Source organism: Spermophilus citellus (assembly GCF_964194105.1).
Source record: "Spermophilus citellus genome assembly, chromosome: 7".
In the NCBI taxonomy this organism is placed as follows: Eukaryota; Metazoa; Chordata; class Mammalia; order Rodentia; family Sciuridae; genus Spermophilus; species Spermophilus citellus.
In genome coordinates, this window is record NC_138188.1 from 82,716,375 (window position 1) to 82,730,457 (window position 14,083).

At 37.1% G+C, this 14,083-nt stretch overlaps 1 protein-coding gene across 2 annotated transcripts in view; it reads left to right on the forward strand.

Moving 5' to 3' along the window:
• Window positions 1–14,083, forward strand: part of CRYBG3 (crystallin beta-gamma domain containing 3) — a 108,366-nt gene that overhangs the window by 39,904 nt on the left and 54,379 nt on the right. For both annotated transcript variants that reach the window (XM_081301036.1, XM_081301035.1), the window contains exons 4-7: window positions 2,610–8,643; window positions 9,935–9,979; window positions 10,228–10,343; window positions 11,669–11,816. In XM_081301036.1, coding sequence (XP_081157162.1) covers window positions 2,610–8,643; window positions 9,935–9,979; window positions 10,228–10,343; window positions 11,669–11,816 — 6,343 coding nt within the window. The remainder of the gene's footprint in view (window positions 1–2,609; window positions 8,644–9,934; window positions 9,980–10,227; window positions 10,344–11,668; window positions 11,817–14,083) is intronic.

Consider the following 14,083-nt stretch of genomic DNA (forward strand, 5'->3'; position numbering starts at 1 on the left):
TGCTTTAAACATGGTAATTGTTTAATATAAAGAATGCATATTTACAAATATGTAACATATTCTTACAGGCTGCTGCAGAAGATGTGGTTAGCAATTTAAACTAGTACATATATATCTAATAATTTTATATATTTATATATAATATATATTTAATTTAATCACTTTTTAGTTAAAAGCATTAAGAAAAATCATTAAAAAATGTAAAACACGAATCCCCCTTTGCAGACTCCAAAACTACAAAACACTTATTATAGTAAGCTAAAGTTTAGTGGACTTTTCTGTGTGGTTTATTAGAGTCCTTTTAGATAAAAGTTGCAATGTTGTATTGATGCAGGATAAAATGCTTTGTGATCTAGTTTCAAGGGAGTTGGTAGTAAGAGGACCTAAATTCTGATCCTTCTCTTTCATTTCGTGTTTTGGTTGATACCATGTTCCCTTCTTTGGGTATACATTTCTTAAGGATTATTTTGGTGATCTTTTAGGGAAAAATTGTAGCCTATGCATAATAGGTTATAATTATACAATGTTAAAATTTTTATAGAAACAAAACAATTTTTGTCATTTATTTACACTTCTAGATCATTTTTTTTTAAAAAATTTAGTTGTACATAAACACAATACCTTTATTTATTTTATGTGGTGCTGAGGATCGAACCCAGTGCCTCACACATGCAAGGCAAGCAAGCAAGTGCTCTTCCACTGAGCCATAACCCCAGCCCTAGATCTTAATATGTTGTTTCAAAAGCCTTTTTTATTTTCTGAATGATATGTGTATTTTGATATGGTATTTCACCAATAATGTTAACGTGCCTTTATGTATTTTTCTCTTGAATATTTCATAGGAAGATTGCCATATCCAGTTTTTGACTTTGTTTCATAAGCATTAGATGCAGCCTGAAACTTGTGCAGCAACTAAAATCCCTTTTGCAGGGCAAAACTTTTCTCACCACATCTCCTTTAGCTACTTCATAGTGGACAGTAAAAATAAATGGATGTAATAAGCACAATGTTTTACAATAGTGGTTTGGTAGGATTTTAAAGGCCAGCAAACTATATGGTTTGAAATGAGTTATTTCAGCTAAATTTCAAGACATGTATAACAGGCACAGTTGATGAAATTGTTATCAAATGAGATTTCCTTTGCTTTTTCACTTAGACAAATCTAGCATTCTTAATTTATTGCTTTAAAGGTGGAAATAAAATTTATTCTTTTATATGTTGGAATACTAATAACTGAATTTCTTAGTTATTCATATGGAGAGTAATGTTTGGTTACTGATATGTTCAATCTGAAACAATCAAGTAGAACACACATCCAGTCTTTCTATTGTGAATTATTATAGTCGGGCCCTAAAATGTTGCTTTACTTCAGAAAACATTTTGATATCATATATAAGAATTATGACATTAGTCTGAAATAGATTACTTAGCATTTAGTATCATTGCTTTACATATTTATTGATTCACAGAAAGGTATTAAACATATACCATTTTCCAAATCATACATGGTGTACTTAAATATATAAAGATGATTCAGACATAGTACCTTCTGTCAGCCACCAGGTGAGTGGGGAAGAATAAATAACCTAGATCTTTATAGTTTAATGTGGTTAATGTTGTGTTTTGTGTACCCACAGACCAGAGGGTAGAAAGCATAGGTTTGTGATAGAGATAATTTGTGAGCTGAGTCATAGAGGTTAGGAGTGAGGTCAGTTTCTCTCTGGTGCTGGAATGAAAGGACAGGGAATGGAGCTGATAAAAGTCTACAAAGCAGCATGTCTTGCATGAGAACTCCCACAGAATCTTCAAGGGAAGCTGGTTGCTGAGCACATCAGGAACTTATGCAGGAATTGGTTCTCCACTCTTTTTGGAAATCTTTTTGATATCTGCATTTATCCAAGCAATTTAATACTCATCGCACCAGTGGAGTACTTGGAAAAATACTTTTTCTGAACACAGGAAAAGGTCTTAAAGGCAATTCTATTACTGATTGATTTAATGAATAAATACTGAGTGCTTACTATGGGCTGAACATCTTGCCAGGCATTTTTCTTTTAACACTTTTCCAACTTATGTGCTTAAAGATGCTGTTTAAGTTCACACGTAAAAGTAAAGGAATAGAAATTGCTATGACGTTTGATGTGGTGGAGAAATCACAGTGATGATTCCATGAACTTATGGTACTAACACGAGGCACGAAAATCATTGTGGTTCATTAAAGTCAAATGCTTTGAGATAAGAACCAGATCCTAAGTCTTAGACTTGTCAGCCTAGACTCTTCTGTTAGCCACAGAAGAATATGTAATCATACATATCTCTATCTGATCACTGTATCCTAATCCTTAATCACTATATCCTACGAAGGAACAGTTCTGAGAAACTCAATGCATTCAGGCTGCCTTGACATTCATGTGCTGCTTGCCAAATATGCATTATTTTTAATGGCAGATAATTTTAACTAAAACTTCCTAGGATTTCCTCTCCAATTGAGTACATATGAAGAGAAGTGGCATTTGAAAAGTACAGTTCGCTGCAATGTGATTGCTGGGATTACTGTAAAGTGATACTAATTATATTTCCTGATATCCTCGAACTGTTTCTTTTCACAGAAAAATTGATGGTAAGCCAGAGAGGCCTGCAGTAACATATGCAACATATCGAGGCCCCAGACAAATTATGAAATACCTAAAGCAACAGCCCATGTTGGAAACTGTGAATACCTCAGACAGAGAAAATGATGGTTCTGATTCTAGTACAAACACACACTCTGGCCCTGGAAGTGAAATGGAGGCTGAGAGAGCACCGCTGTCATCAGCTAGTACAGATGTCCACTTGAAACGATGTCTGCTTGGGGTTCCATTGGACGACTCTGACTGTAGCAAAATTAATCTCAACACAGAAAGCCATCTGACTAACAGTCCGGGACTTCAGAACACCACTCCTTCTAAGGATGTTTTAAATAAAAATGATCCTGGAGGACCTGAGAGAAGTTGGTTATTCTCTTCTTCTGAGACTAACTCCAGCTCTACTGTTAGAGAATCTGACTCACTGAACCATTTAGGCTGTATGCCACTTTCTCAAACTGACAGAAATTTGGTATGTTCAGCATTGTTTACAGGAAGTAAGAGTAGCAAAGTTCCTTGCAGTCCAGAATTTCAGAGGAAAACTCCAACAGAAAATACAAGGAGAGAAAACAGCTCTGTGATGAATGATGGGACACTGGAGCAAAGAGAAGAGCATGTTGAACTTCGGGGACCTGCTGTTTCTGATTTCTCTTGTAGTAAATCTAATGGGAGTGACACTACCAAACTGGAAAGTACAAATTTGCCAAGTCCCAATAAATCAGTTAGGCATGAAAACCTGCAGTTGCCAGAGAGAAAGTGTTCTAACAAGCAAACTGTAGATAACTCATCAAAGCAGGCTGCCCACCACACCAGCACCATTGCTGTCCAGGGACATGCTGTGACAGACACAGAACTTGTAAATGAAGGAAAGAAGTTGTTTGCCCAAGACTCACAGAAAAATTTGGCTGTTACAGAAATCAGGCAAGATACGGCAAGTGTCTTGGCTGGCGAACCCACAACTTCAAGTCATGTAAAAGCTCTAGAAAACAGAATCGAGTCATTACCCAAAGATACCGACCAATTGTTTGAAACAGAAGCCAAAAAGCTTGATTTGGGGCCACATGACAAAGCTTCCACTATGAGTATAAAACAAAAGGACCCTGCCTTTGCACAGTGCATCAGTGAATCAGCAGTTGTAGCATGCTTAGAAAACAGACTAGAACCTGAAACGAATTTCAAACTTAATAAAAATCACCTTTCAGAATCTCTTCTTCATGCCAAGAAACCTCAGCAAGCCAAAGTATCACTTGATGATGAAACACCACTTACCCTAGACTGTAAGAAATCACATTTTGATGCTTCACCTTCTACCTTTGTTTCTGGAACAGACATTCCGAGTAAATTTGATATCCCTGTTTTAAAGGATGTACCCAAAGAAACTGGAGATTCCAACATTGTTGGTATTTCTCATCAGCCAACTAAATGTCCAGAAAAAAATGTGGCAATTCCTGTTGAGGCTGTAGATAGGAAGAGTCCTCCTTCCCTTTACCTTGAGCATGAATCTGCAGTTCCTGAATCCAAAGAAGGTTTTGCTGAGAGTGAAAAATGCCAGTTTCATCCGGGTCCTGAAATGAGTGGCACTATGGTGGACCCATTGAACTCTGAGCCTGGAAGCCTCCCCAAGGATTATAATTTTGTTTCATCTCCAGACCTTAATAAAACAGAGTTAATGCCTACAAAGACCAAAACAATTAAAAGCACAGTAGAGGAGTCTGATTCCCTTCCCTTGGAAACCAAAATTAATAACATTGCTAAAACTTTATCAACATCTGAGGTTGGTGGTCAGAACAGTGTTCCTGTTAAGTCACATTCTGGAAGAGGAAAATCTATAGCCTTGCCCAAGTTATCTGTTTGCCAAATGGAGCCCAACAGCATTTCTCAGGGTGCAATTTCTTCTCCATTAGAAATTCCAGAGGAGCCAGCAAAGCCTGTTTTATCAGAGTTAACTTCTCTAGAAGTTGAGCAGGACAAAAGTTTTCAATCAGTGGAACATAGGGAGATTAAAGACAAACGTTCAGATGCCAGCCTTAAGGACAGTCACCAGGTTCAGGTTTCTTCTACCTCCAAACATCAAAGTATAGAAGAAACAGAAGTGGACACCTTATGTGATCTTACTTCTCTTCCCCAAAGTAATCTACCTGTGATTTCACCTCTTGGTCAAGACAAAAAAGTCACTAGGCATATGGCACAGAATTGTGAATCCAACACTTGTATGATTCATGAATCTTTGGATATTTGTGGGACTAAACAGAGTTCTGGTCTTTCAGAAATGGCAGAACTCAGTTTAACTAGTATCTCCCCAAAGTTCCAAGAAACTGACAGCACAAAAGTAAATTCACCTTTTTTGAGTTCTGATATTAGTGTGAAAAAAAATGTGTTTTCATCAGAATATTCAAGCTTGCTTAATGTACCTTCTGTGCTGAGATCAGCAAGGAAAGCCTCATCTCACACAAAGAGAGAGGAACCTCGTTTTCTGAGTGTTGGTACTGATAGTGCATCTTTTTTCTCTGGTCAGCCAGAGGAAATTAGCATGGTTATACATTCATATGATCCCTCAAATAATTATGATTCTGTGAATGTTACTGAAGATCTCTCAGGCGAAAATGCCTCCATAACTAATCTGCTGGACCCTAGTAGCTTTTACTTGGAATTGGAGACACCTATCCCAACAGGGGCAGATGCAACCCCATTTCAGGACCATTTGGGGATTCATACTGGAAAGGTAGCTCCTGATTTCCCAGCCACTGCCCATTTGGACGATACCATGGAAGCAGAGACTGGAGCAGTTGCTGGGGCTCCAGCGTCAGTTAACAGCTCAAGCCAGCAGTGTTCTGAAGCCTCTGCTGAGCATGCAGAAGCGAGGAGAAGAGCACATGACCAACTTTTGGACCTCAAAAGTGGTTTACTCAGAAAGGCTAACACATTGATTGAGGAGATTTTTAATTCTGTCAGAGAAGAACTAAAATCCAAACACACAGTTGATACCTGCCAGGAGCATATATCCATAGATGGTGTAATGAATCCCGGTACTCTGAAGGATGATATCCCTGAGAAAAAAGAATCAGAAGTGGCATTAACAGGGATCCAACAAAAAGAGTGTTTGGAAGAGCAGGGCACGGAAAACATGTCAGAAGTCAAAGAGGAAAAGAAAGCCTGTGTTTCAACTACAGTTGGTGAGACACATCTTCTTTTTGATTCTGATAGAATGAATGTGTCTTGTGTGTTAGAAGATCAAGCTAGGAAATTAGTCAATGAGGTTATTTATTCAGCCCAAGAAAATTTGAAAAATGATGCTTTTGAAGATACTGAGGCTACCTGGGATTCTGAGCCTCAGGCTCATACTTCAAAAATTCTGAACAGTGATAGTGTTAAGCCAAGTGATGTAGTTAGGGAGTTCTTGTTATCAGAACAGGCAGTAAATCAAAGCACGTGTGAAATTACTGAAAACAAAAAATTAAGTAGATTCTTCTCCATAAGTAACTTACTTAGTGGCACAGAGTCAATTAAAGGAAGAGATATTTCTCTTTACCAAAAATCTTCACTTTCTGGAAATGAAATTGGACAGTCTGATAGTATAAATTTGCAAGAATCAGATACTGTTTTACTCCCTGAAGACATGCCCCATAAAGAGTTAGATGATAGAGTAAAAGCACATTTATTTGTCAATGAGGACTGTAGAGAGACAAGAGAAAGAGAGCATGTGGATATTCACAAAACTGGGACAGAAGACACAAGAACTCTTGTACTGAATTTCAAATGTCTTCCATCTGTGAGTGATAACATTCTCACACCTGGCACATCCAAAAGCAGTTTGTCTGATAGTATTGTATGTATATCTGAAAAAAGCTTGCCAGAACATAGTAAAAGCACACCCCTTGCAATGTCAGGAATAGGGAAAGTACACAAAAAGGATGAAGTAAATATGGGAAAAATTAAGCATATACCTTCTATGTTAGACATGGGGAAAACAAACAAAAGGGATACCGAATTCAATATTATGAAATGTGAGGCAGTCCCTCCTGTGTTAGATGCAGAAAGAGATCATAAAATGGAAGCTGAATTAAATTTTACAAAAACTGAGTCAGATGCTGACATCTTTAAAATGGAAAAGGTGTACTCAGTGGGTGCTGAGAAGTATGCTGAAAAACCTGAGGGATTACCTGTCACTTTAGGAGTAGAAACAGCTTGCAAGATGAGGAATACTGAAGGGGACATTGGCAAAACTGAGGTGATGCCTCTTATATCAGAAGTGAAAAATATCCACCAAAAAGATGCTGAAGGGGATATAGTAAAGAGTGAAATGACACCTGTTGCAAGAGAAGTGGAAAATGATTATCAAAAGCTTGCAGAAGGGGATGTTGGCAAGAGTGGAGTGACATCTGTTGTGTCAGAAGTGGAAAATACCTGCCCAAGAGGTGGGGAGGAGATTACCCAAGAGGCCAAGGCAGCACCTGTTCCCTTAGAAATGGAAGCTATTTACAAAAAGGATGCTGAAGGAGTTATTAGAAAGACTGAGAGGCCTGTGTTGAAATTGGAAACTACTCACCAAAAGGATGCTCTAGGGGTTTTGGGGAATACTAGAGTGGTATCTTCTGTGAAAGAAGCACACAAGAAGGCAGCACCTGCCTCCTTAGAAATGGGGAAAAAATCCAAGGGAGATGCTGAAGAGACTAAAGGAAGAAATATGTTTATGCCTTCTAAACTGGAAATGAGAATAACATCCCCTGAGGATCCTAGTGGGACTCTTAGGAAACATGAAGCAATACCCACAGCCATAGATATAGAGAAAATACATGAAACAGAATTGACCATTACCCAGGTGGAAGGCATGCCCACTGTATTTGAAGCTGAAAAATCATCTCAAGAGTATGCTGAAAGCAGTGTTGGAGAAGTGGAGGAAGAGCCTACTGAAATCAAGGAAAGCTTGATATTGCATGATAGCAGACTTGCCTCACACTTCAGGGGATATCAATCACCTACATTAAGTAAGGATTATGAGGGTTACCCGGCCTTAGCAATGTCAGATTTTCAACCTGAGGACACCATAGTAAGGCTCAACAAAAGAGTGTCCATCACTACAGTATATGACGCAAGAAGAGTTCTGGATTTTAGTGATGGGAAGGAAGAATCTAATTTGGCCTTCATTTCTCAGGACGAACAAGAAAATTCTTCCTTTACTATATTATATGAAGAGCCCCTTCAAGAGGAAGACAAGTATGCTTCTGCAGAAGTTAGAGAAACCAGCTCCGTCTTATTTCCCAATGTGGCCCCTTCCTGCATGCCTGTTTTGGCATGTGAAAGGTCTGAGAGTAGAACTGACCTTGTCCATCATCTTGAAAAAGATACAAAATCAGGTGAGACATTTGATGGTGATAGTTCAGAAACGTTTTTATCAGTAGAGGCCAAAAGGTACAAAATTTATCCCTTGGCTTTGAGCCCCATTTATGAGGATGACAGCTCACAGGAGGACATTCTATCCAGTGAGGTGTCTCCTGGTCATCATGGCTCCACTAAATCCAGAGAGCGTGCAAACCAATCTTCTTCGGTTTTGTCACTTCTCCAGTCAGTATCAGAGCGTTTAAAGATGAATTTTGATGAAGATGACAGAGAGGTGGCTGAGGAAGAAGATGAGGAGGAAGAAGCATTGCAGAGAGGAGGCCTGAGAACTCAAAGAAAGGATCATGTTACCTTCCAGTTGCCAGATCCTTCCATCACAAGCTACCCTGACAATGACCAGGAAAGCACTGGACTTTCTAAGAATTCGCATGTAATGTCAAGTGACCCTGCTCCTTCCAATCTGCAGATTGGTCTGTGGCCAGAAAAGACTTTATTTTTACAAAAATCTGACCTTACTTCTAAATTGCATTCTTCTTTAAAGAGTGCTTATCATCAGTATTTACAAACTTCTAAAACTCATTCCTCGGAAAAAGGAACCAGATTTGGTGGGTGTTTTCAGGAACCAGTGGCAAAATATTTCCGTGTTCAAGACAACCCAGGCAGATTGGGCCCCTACACTGTGGTAAGTTCTTTTGATTATTTAACTAGTGAAATAAAACCTTGGGTTGTAAAATTATCTAAAAGCATACTAAAAAAAAATCAGTATTTTGACTTTGTATAATACAATTTGTTTTTTGAAAATATTGGATTTACTCTTTGGTTGAATTGTGTCAAAATTTGTGTATTTTAACTGAATTGTTATGCTGAGAAAACACAGTTGCCGGATCAGAATTTAAAATGCCTAATACAGGAGCCACTTATTACACAATCCTTAGTTGATACTTTTCAAACTAAATTAAGTGATGACATTTTGGATTTCTCAAGGTATTATATGTGGGAAAGTTGTCACTTTCCATTTAGCTCATACATATCATGAAAATATTTCTGTCAAGTAAAATTTTTATATATTTGCTTGACAACAACTTCCCAGTGGAGTTGCTCGTATTCATACAAAGCAGGACAGTGAGTAGCCCAGTTTGGAGAAAAGGAGCTAGAAAATGTGTTGAAATTCAGTTACATCTTTCATTGGTTTAGCAATATTTAAATGTCTAATGTAGAATATTTACAGAACATGGGACTTTCCCTTTCCGGCATTCCGAGGATTATGGAACTTTCTTGAAGACTCTCAAGGCCTGTCTCTTGACCTAGAGTACCCTTAGCAAATAGTATACCAATCAGTACCTTGCAAGAGAAATTCATTTTGAAAGAAATGACAGAATTTGAAGAAATATGTCTTTTATGGGTCCCCATTGCCAACCAAATTAAATGGAACCTCTTCACTCTGATTATAAGTTCTGTTTTGTCCAGTCTTTCCTCCCTAATTCTCTAGCTACACACTCCGTGTTTCCTGCCTCTGTTCTTTTTCTGAAGATGGTTCTCTTCCTGGAATATTTTTCCCTATCGTTCCCATCCCTTTTTTTAAGCTCATGGAAATCCTGTTTTCTAAGATCCTCTCAATTCCTCAATTCCACTTCTTCCAAGAAGCCTCTTCGTGGCCTCCCTGTCCCATTGCCTCACCTCCTTGCTGGTGCCATTTCCACAACCTGGCCTTTTTCTTGTGTTTTACCGGTTCATTTAACTTAGTCCCACCTTAAAAGTGTGGATGTCTGTTTGCCCCTTCTAAGCAGGAGGCTGTTTGAAGGCAGTGACACCACGCTATTATACTGCATGTTTGCACTCTGTTCCTTCTGTGTAGAGAAGCCCTTTGCTCATAATGGTGACTAGTACATATTGGGTATATGATGGCTAAGAATGTAAACCACATGTGTTTCCTCTAATGTTAAGTCTTACTTTTTCAATTTTTACTATTTCAGAATGTGGACAGACAAATTCTGAGATGTAACCCAAGGCCTGGGAAGGTAAGGATAGTTTTTGCAAGTAGATGAAGATAAAAAGTGACAATCAAGATTCCTTTTAGGCCTGGGGAGTTTAAGATAAATACTTTTGCTTGATTTAGAAAATGATTTTTCTACTCGAGGATTTTACATTTGAAGTAATATTCGTGTTTATCTATTTAGGATATTTTATTTTGTATATTCTAGGACATTCTGAAAATTTAAATACATTCTTAAAATGGGTCATTGGGCCTGTCTACTTTATGTTGCAGATGGTTATCTATGATCTCCGTGGAAGCGAATATAAACACGAGATCTATTGTAATATTCCTGATGCTACAGCATGGTCTTTTCCCAATGGGGTACTGATAAAAGTTGTAAGAGGCTGGTAAGAAATCTCAATGGTTTATAGCATATTTTCTGAAATTAAGCATGCCTTCTTGTATTTGTACTTTTTGTAAAAGTCGTATTCCTTTTCCTCCAGTATTAGACATAAATATTTGCTATGGCAGAAAATACAGGGTGCTTTTAGTACTTAATGCCAGCAGTCACCAATACTTAATACACTGTTGGGAGTATTAGCAGGATAGAATTGGCACACTGAGTTGAATGCTTCAGTCAAATGAAGCAGAGTTTTGAAAATGAGTTCAGAATTTGTGGGATGCTAAGGAATGCGAAGGTCACATAGTTAGAGTTATTAGTATAGCTGAAATGCTCAAGAAGTGAGGAATTCCTTATATGGTCCAAAACTGGTGGAAAACCTCAATTTGTTATTATGAACCATGTCCCATAGACATGCTGGAGTCAGAATTTCTTTGTCCAGAGTTTGGGTTGGTATTCGTGTTGTAAGAAGTATAGTATATTGTTGTCTTTACTTAACAAAATGTAACCCATCTCGTCAAAATCCATCAAAAGGAAAGTTAGACTAGAAGTGTAACTTGAAATTGTTAAATTATTTCTTTTCTTCTTATTTTTTAAGTTTTTTAAATTATAATTTATTATGTATGACAGCAGAGTTCATTACAATTCATATCACACATATAGAGTGCAAATTTTTCATATCTCTGGTTGTACTCAGAGTAGAATCGCACCATTCATGTCTTCATACATGTACTTAGGGTAATGATGTCCATCTCATTCCACTGTCTTTTCTACCCCCATGTCCCCTCCCCTTCCCTCCCTCCCCCTTTGCTCTATCTAAAGTTCATCTAATCCACCCATACTTCCCACCCCAAACCCATTTTGAATCAGCATCTTTATTTCAGAGAAAACATTTGTCATTTAGCTTTTTGGGATTGACTAACTTCACTTAGCATGATATTCTCCAACTCCATCCATTTACCTGCAAATGCCATGATTTTATTCTCTCTTAATGCTAAATAATTCCATTGTGTATATAAATTATTTCTAATATAAATATATAGCTTTGTGTATATAATGAAGTACATGTGTACATAAATATAGACTGACATATATTGTGTGATATGGTGTTCAGTAGCTTTATTTCCAAGTGTGTATACTTCTTTCTTATACTACTTGTCTATAATTAAGATATATTATTTTTTAAAAAAGAGTCTTATATTCTAATAGTAGGAAGAGGCCAGTTTAAAAACTATAAGTAGATAAAATGATCTGTTACTTATTATTATTTGTCATATGCCTCATTACTTATAAGATTAGATATAACTCATCATTGTGTTTATATTTGTTTAGCTGGCTATTATATGAGAAACCACATTTCCAAGGTCAGAAATGTGTGTTAGAAGAAGGGGAAACAGTGTTAAATCGTGACTGGATTCTTCAGAACAGAAAACATCCACAAAGAAAATTTGTATTGGGTTCTATCAAACGTGTCTTAAAGGTAACAAAGCTGTAGATTTTCCCTTATTTTTTATTTCATTTATCACATAGTAAAACTATGTTGTGGCCTAGCAGTACTTAAGTATAGTTACTAATATTTGTTCTAACTTTATTAATCTTTATTATCATATTGATAATTTTTGAATTTACATATATAAACCATTGAAGTGAATGAAAACTTAAAATTTTAACTGTAATCTGGCTATTAAAGTGGTACATGTACTGTGTTCATACATACCCATACACATGTGTGCATGTTTATATATATCATTAGGACTATATTATCTAGGAATCTTTAGGGGAAAAACCAATATTTTCAAATGTATCTCTTTATAGTATTTTCTGCTACTACTAAGTATGGCCATATGTGTGTTTGTGTGTGAGTGTGTTAGGATACATCAGAGAAGGAAGGATGAGGAGAGGAAGCAAAAGGTGTTTTTTTTTTCTGTCTAGAAATATTAGTGAAGATGAGGAAGGTCTTCTAAGATAATTAAACATTTTGTGAGACATTCAATGATAGTTTAGAGGAAGGGTTAATTAGTGATAAGGGAAGACCTCATATAAGGACAGAATATCCTCTCACATATTTAAAACTTTTCCTTCAGCAGTAACGTCATATATGAGGTAGTGAAGTTATTCATGTCACAATCATCATGGGTTTATATGTTTTCCAGAAATAATTTATATACTTCAAAATAGAAATTGAAGTGAATCCTACTATGATTTGCTTAAGTTATTAAACTGTTGATAGTTGTGGAAAAACTAAAGCTGGCACATAGCAAAACTCAACTTAGCATAAGGTCTGTCTGCATATATTTGAATGAATCAGAACTACACCAATGTGTGTCTAACAAATATTTGTGTCTGCTTTTGGATCTAATACCATTTGGGGTTCTGGGAATAGAAATGCAAGTGAGATATAGTCCCTTATTTCATGTTGCTTAAAGTCTGGGGAGAAGCTGCTGAATCACATGACCATGTGACTCAGGAAGTGCTCTGCAGGGCCCTGAGGGTACACCAGGAAGAAGTACCTCACCTTTTGGGAAGAGGCATCTCCCCTGGAGGAGGTAGCACCTGATCTAAATTTAGAAAAGATCAAACAGGAGTTTGACAGTATGGGAGATGTGAGGGAGCTCCTGGTAGAGCCACTTTTGTCTAGATGAAGAGGTGAGCATTGGTGGCCCAGTGGTACTCGAGGAGATTAAAATGGCTAAGGCAGAGAGGGCAGTGTCCACTTGGATGGAAGGATCCAAGTGACCAGTTCAGTTCTGCAAAGAGCATCTGAATGCTCACTTAATTTAGCTAACTCACTAGAAATTCCTTGAAATGAATAATTAGTTTGTAGGTGGAATCTTTTGGGGTTTGTAGAATTTATAGTCTTATGCTTTCCTTGAGAATATCAGACACCATGTAAAGCTTAGGGGCAAAAGTGAATGAAATGAGACATTCAGTCACCCTCACAACCCCCGTGAAATCAAAGAGTAAAATCGAACAGATCAGTTTGTTGATCTTAGATATTTCAATGAATATTTACACATCCACCATTTGCTTTCATTTTTTTCCCTCCTTCCTTTGTTGTTAGTTTTAGAACTAAATTTTTTGGGTTTTTAGTTGCAATGCTAATGTCTTGATTGGCTCATACCTTTTGGTGAGGAAAGAAAATACTCTTTGAACAGAAAACACACTCACATTGTTCTAAACATTTTGTAAAGTAAGCGTCAGGCATGAAGCTGTTCTCTTTTTCTCTAATCTTGTCAAGATTCTGCCTGTGGATAGCTTCATTTTCATGGTGGTTGTTGCCGTGCCAGATTCATGGAGGCCTATGCCAACTTTATATTGTTTCATTACCTTATAGTTGGTTTGATATTAGTAGTAGTCAAAACTTTAATGTCATTTAACCCTTTATGTGGTATTATTCTGTATATGGGACACAAAATTTTATAGGATACTTAAAAAACTGTTCAGTTTAAGTTTCCGTAAGTGACCAATATATGGGACTATGGGGAATAATGGATTAAAGATGATGCTTTCACAGTGTCTTCACTCAACTGAGAACAGATACACCAGATACCCTTAGTCTTCAGCAATTTGTATATTTTGAATACTCAGGGCTCATCTTTGTCCCAATGAGAATAATTGAGAGTGGGGGTGGCAGTGCAGCAAATTTTGACTCAGGTGCTTAACTTTCTCAAATTAGAATAAATGAGTATTGCAAATTACTGTTTCCTGTGCATTTAATATTCGTTTTAATGGTATGGCATTTTTCTT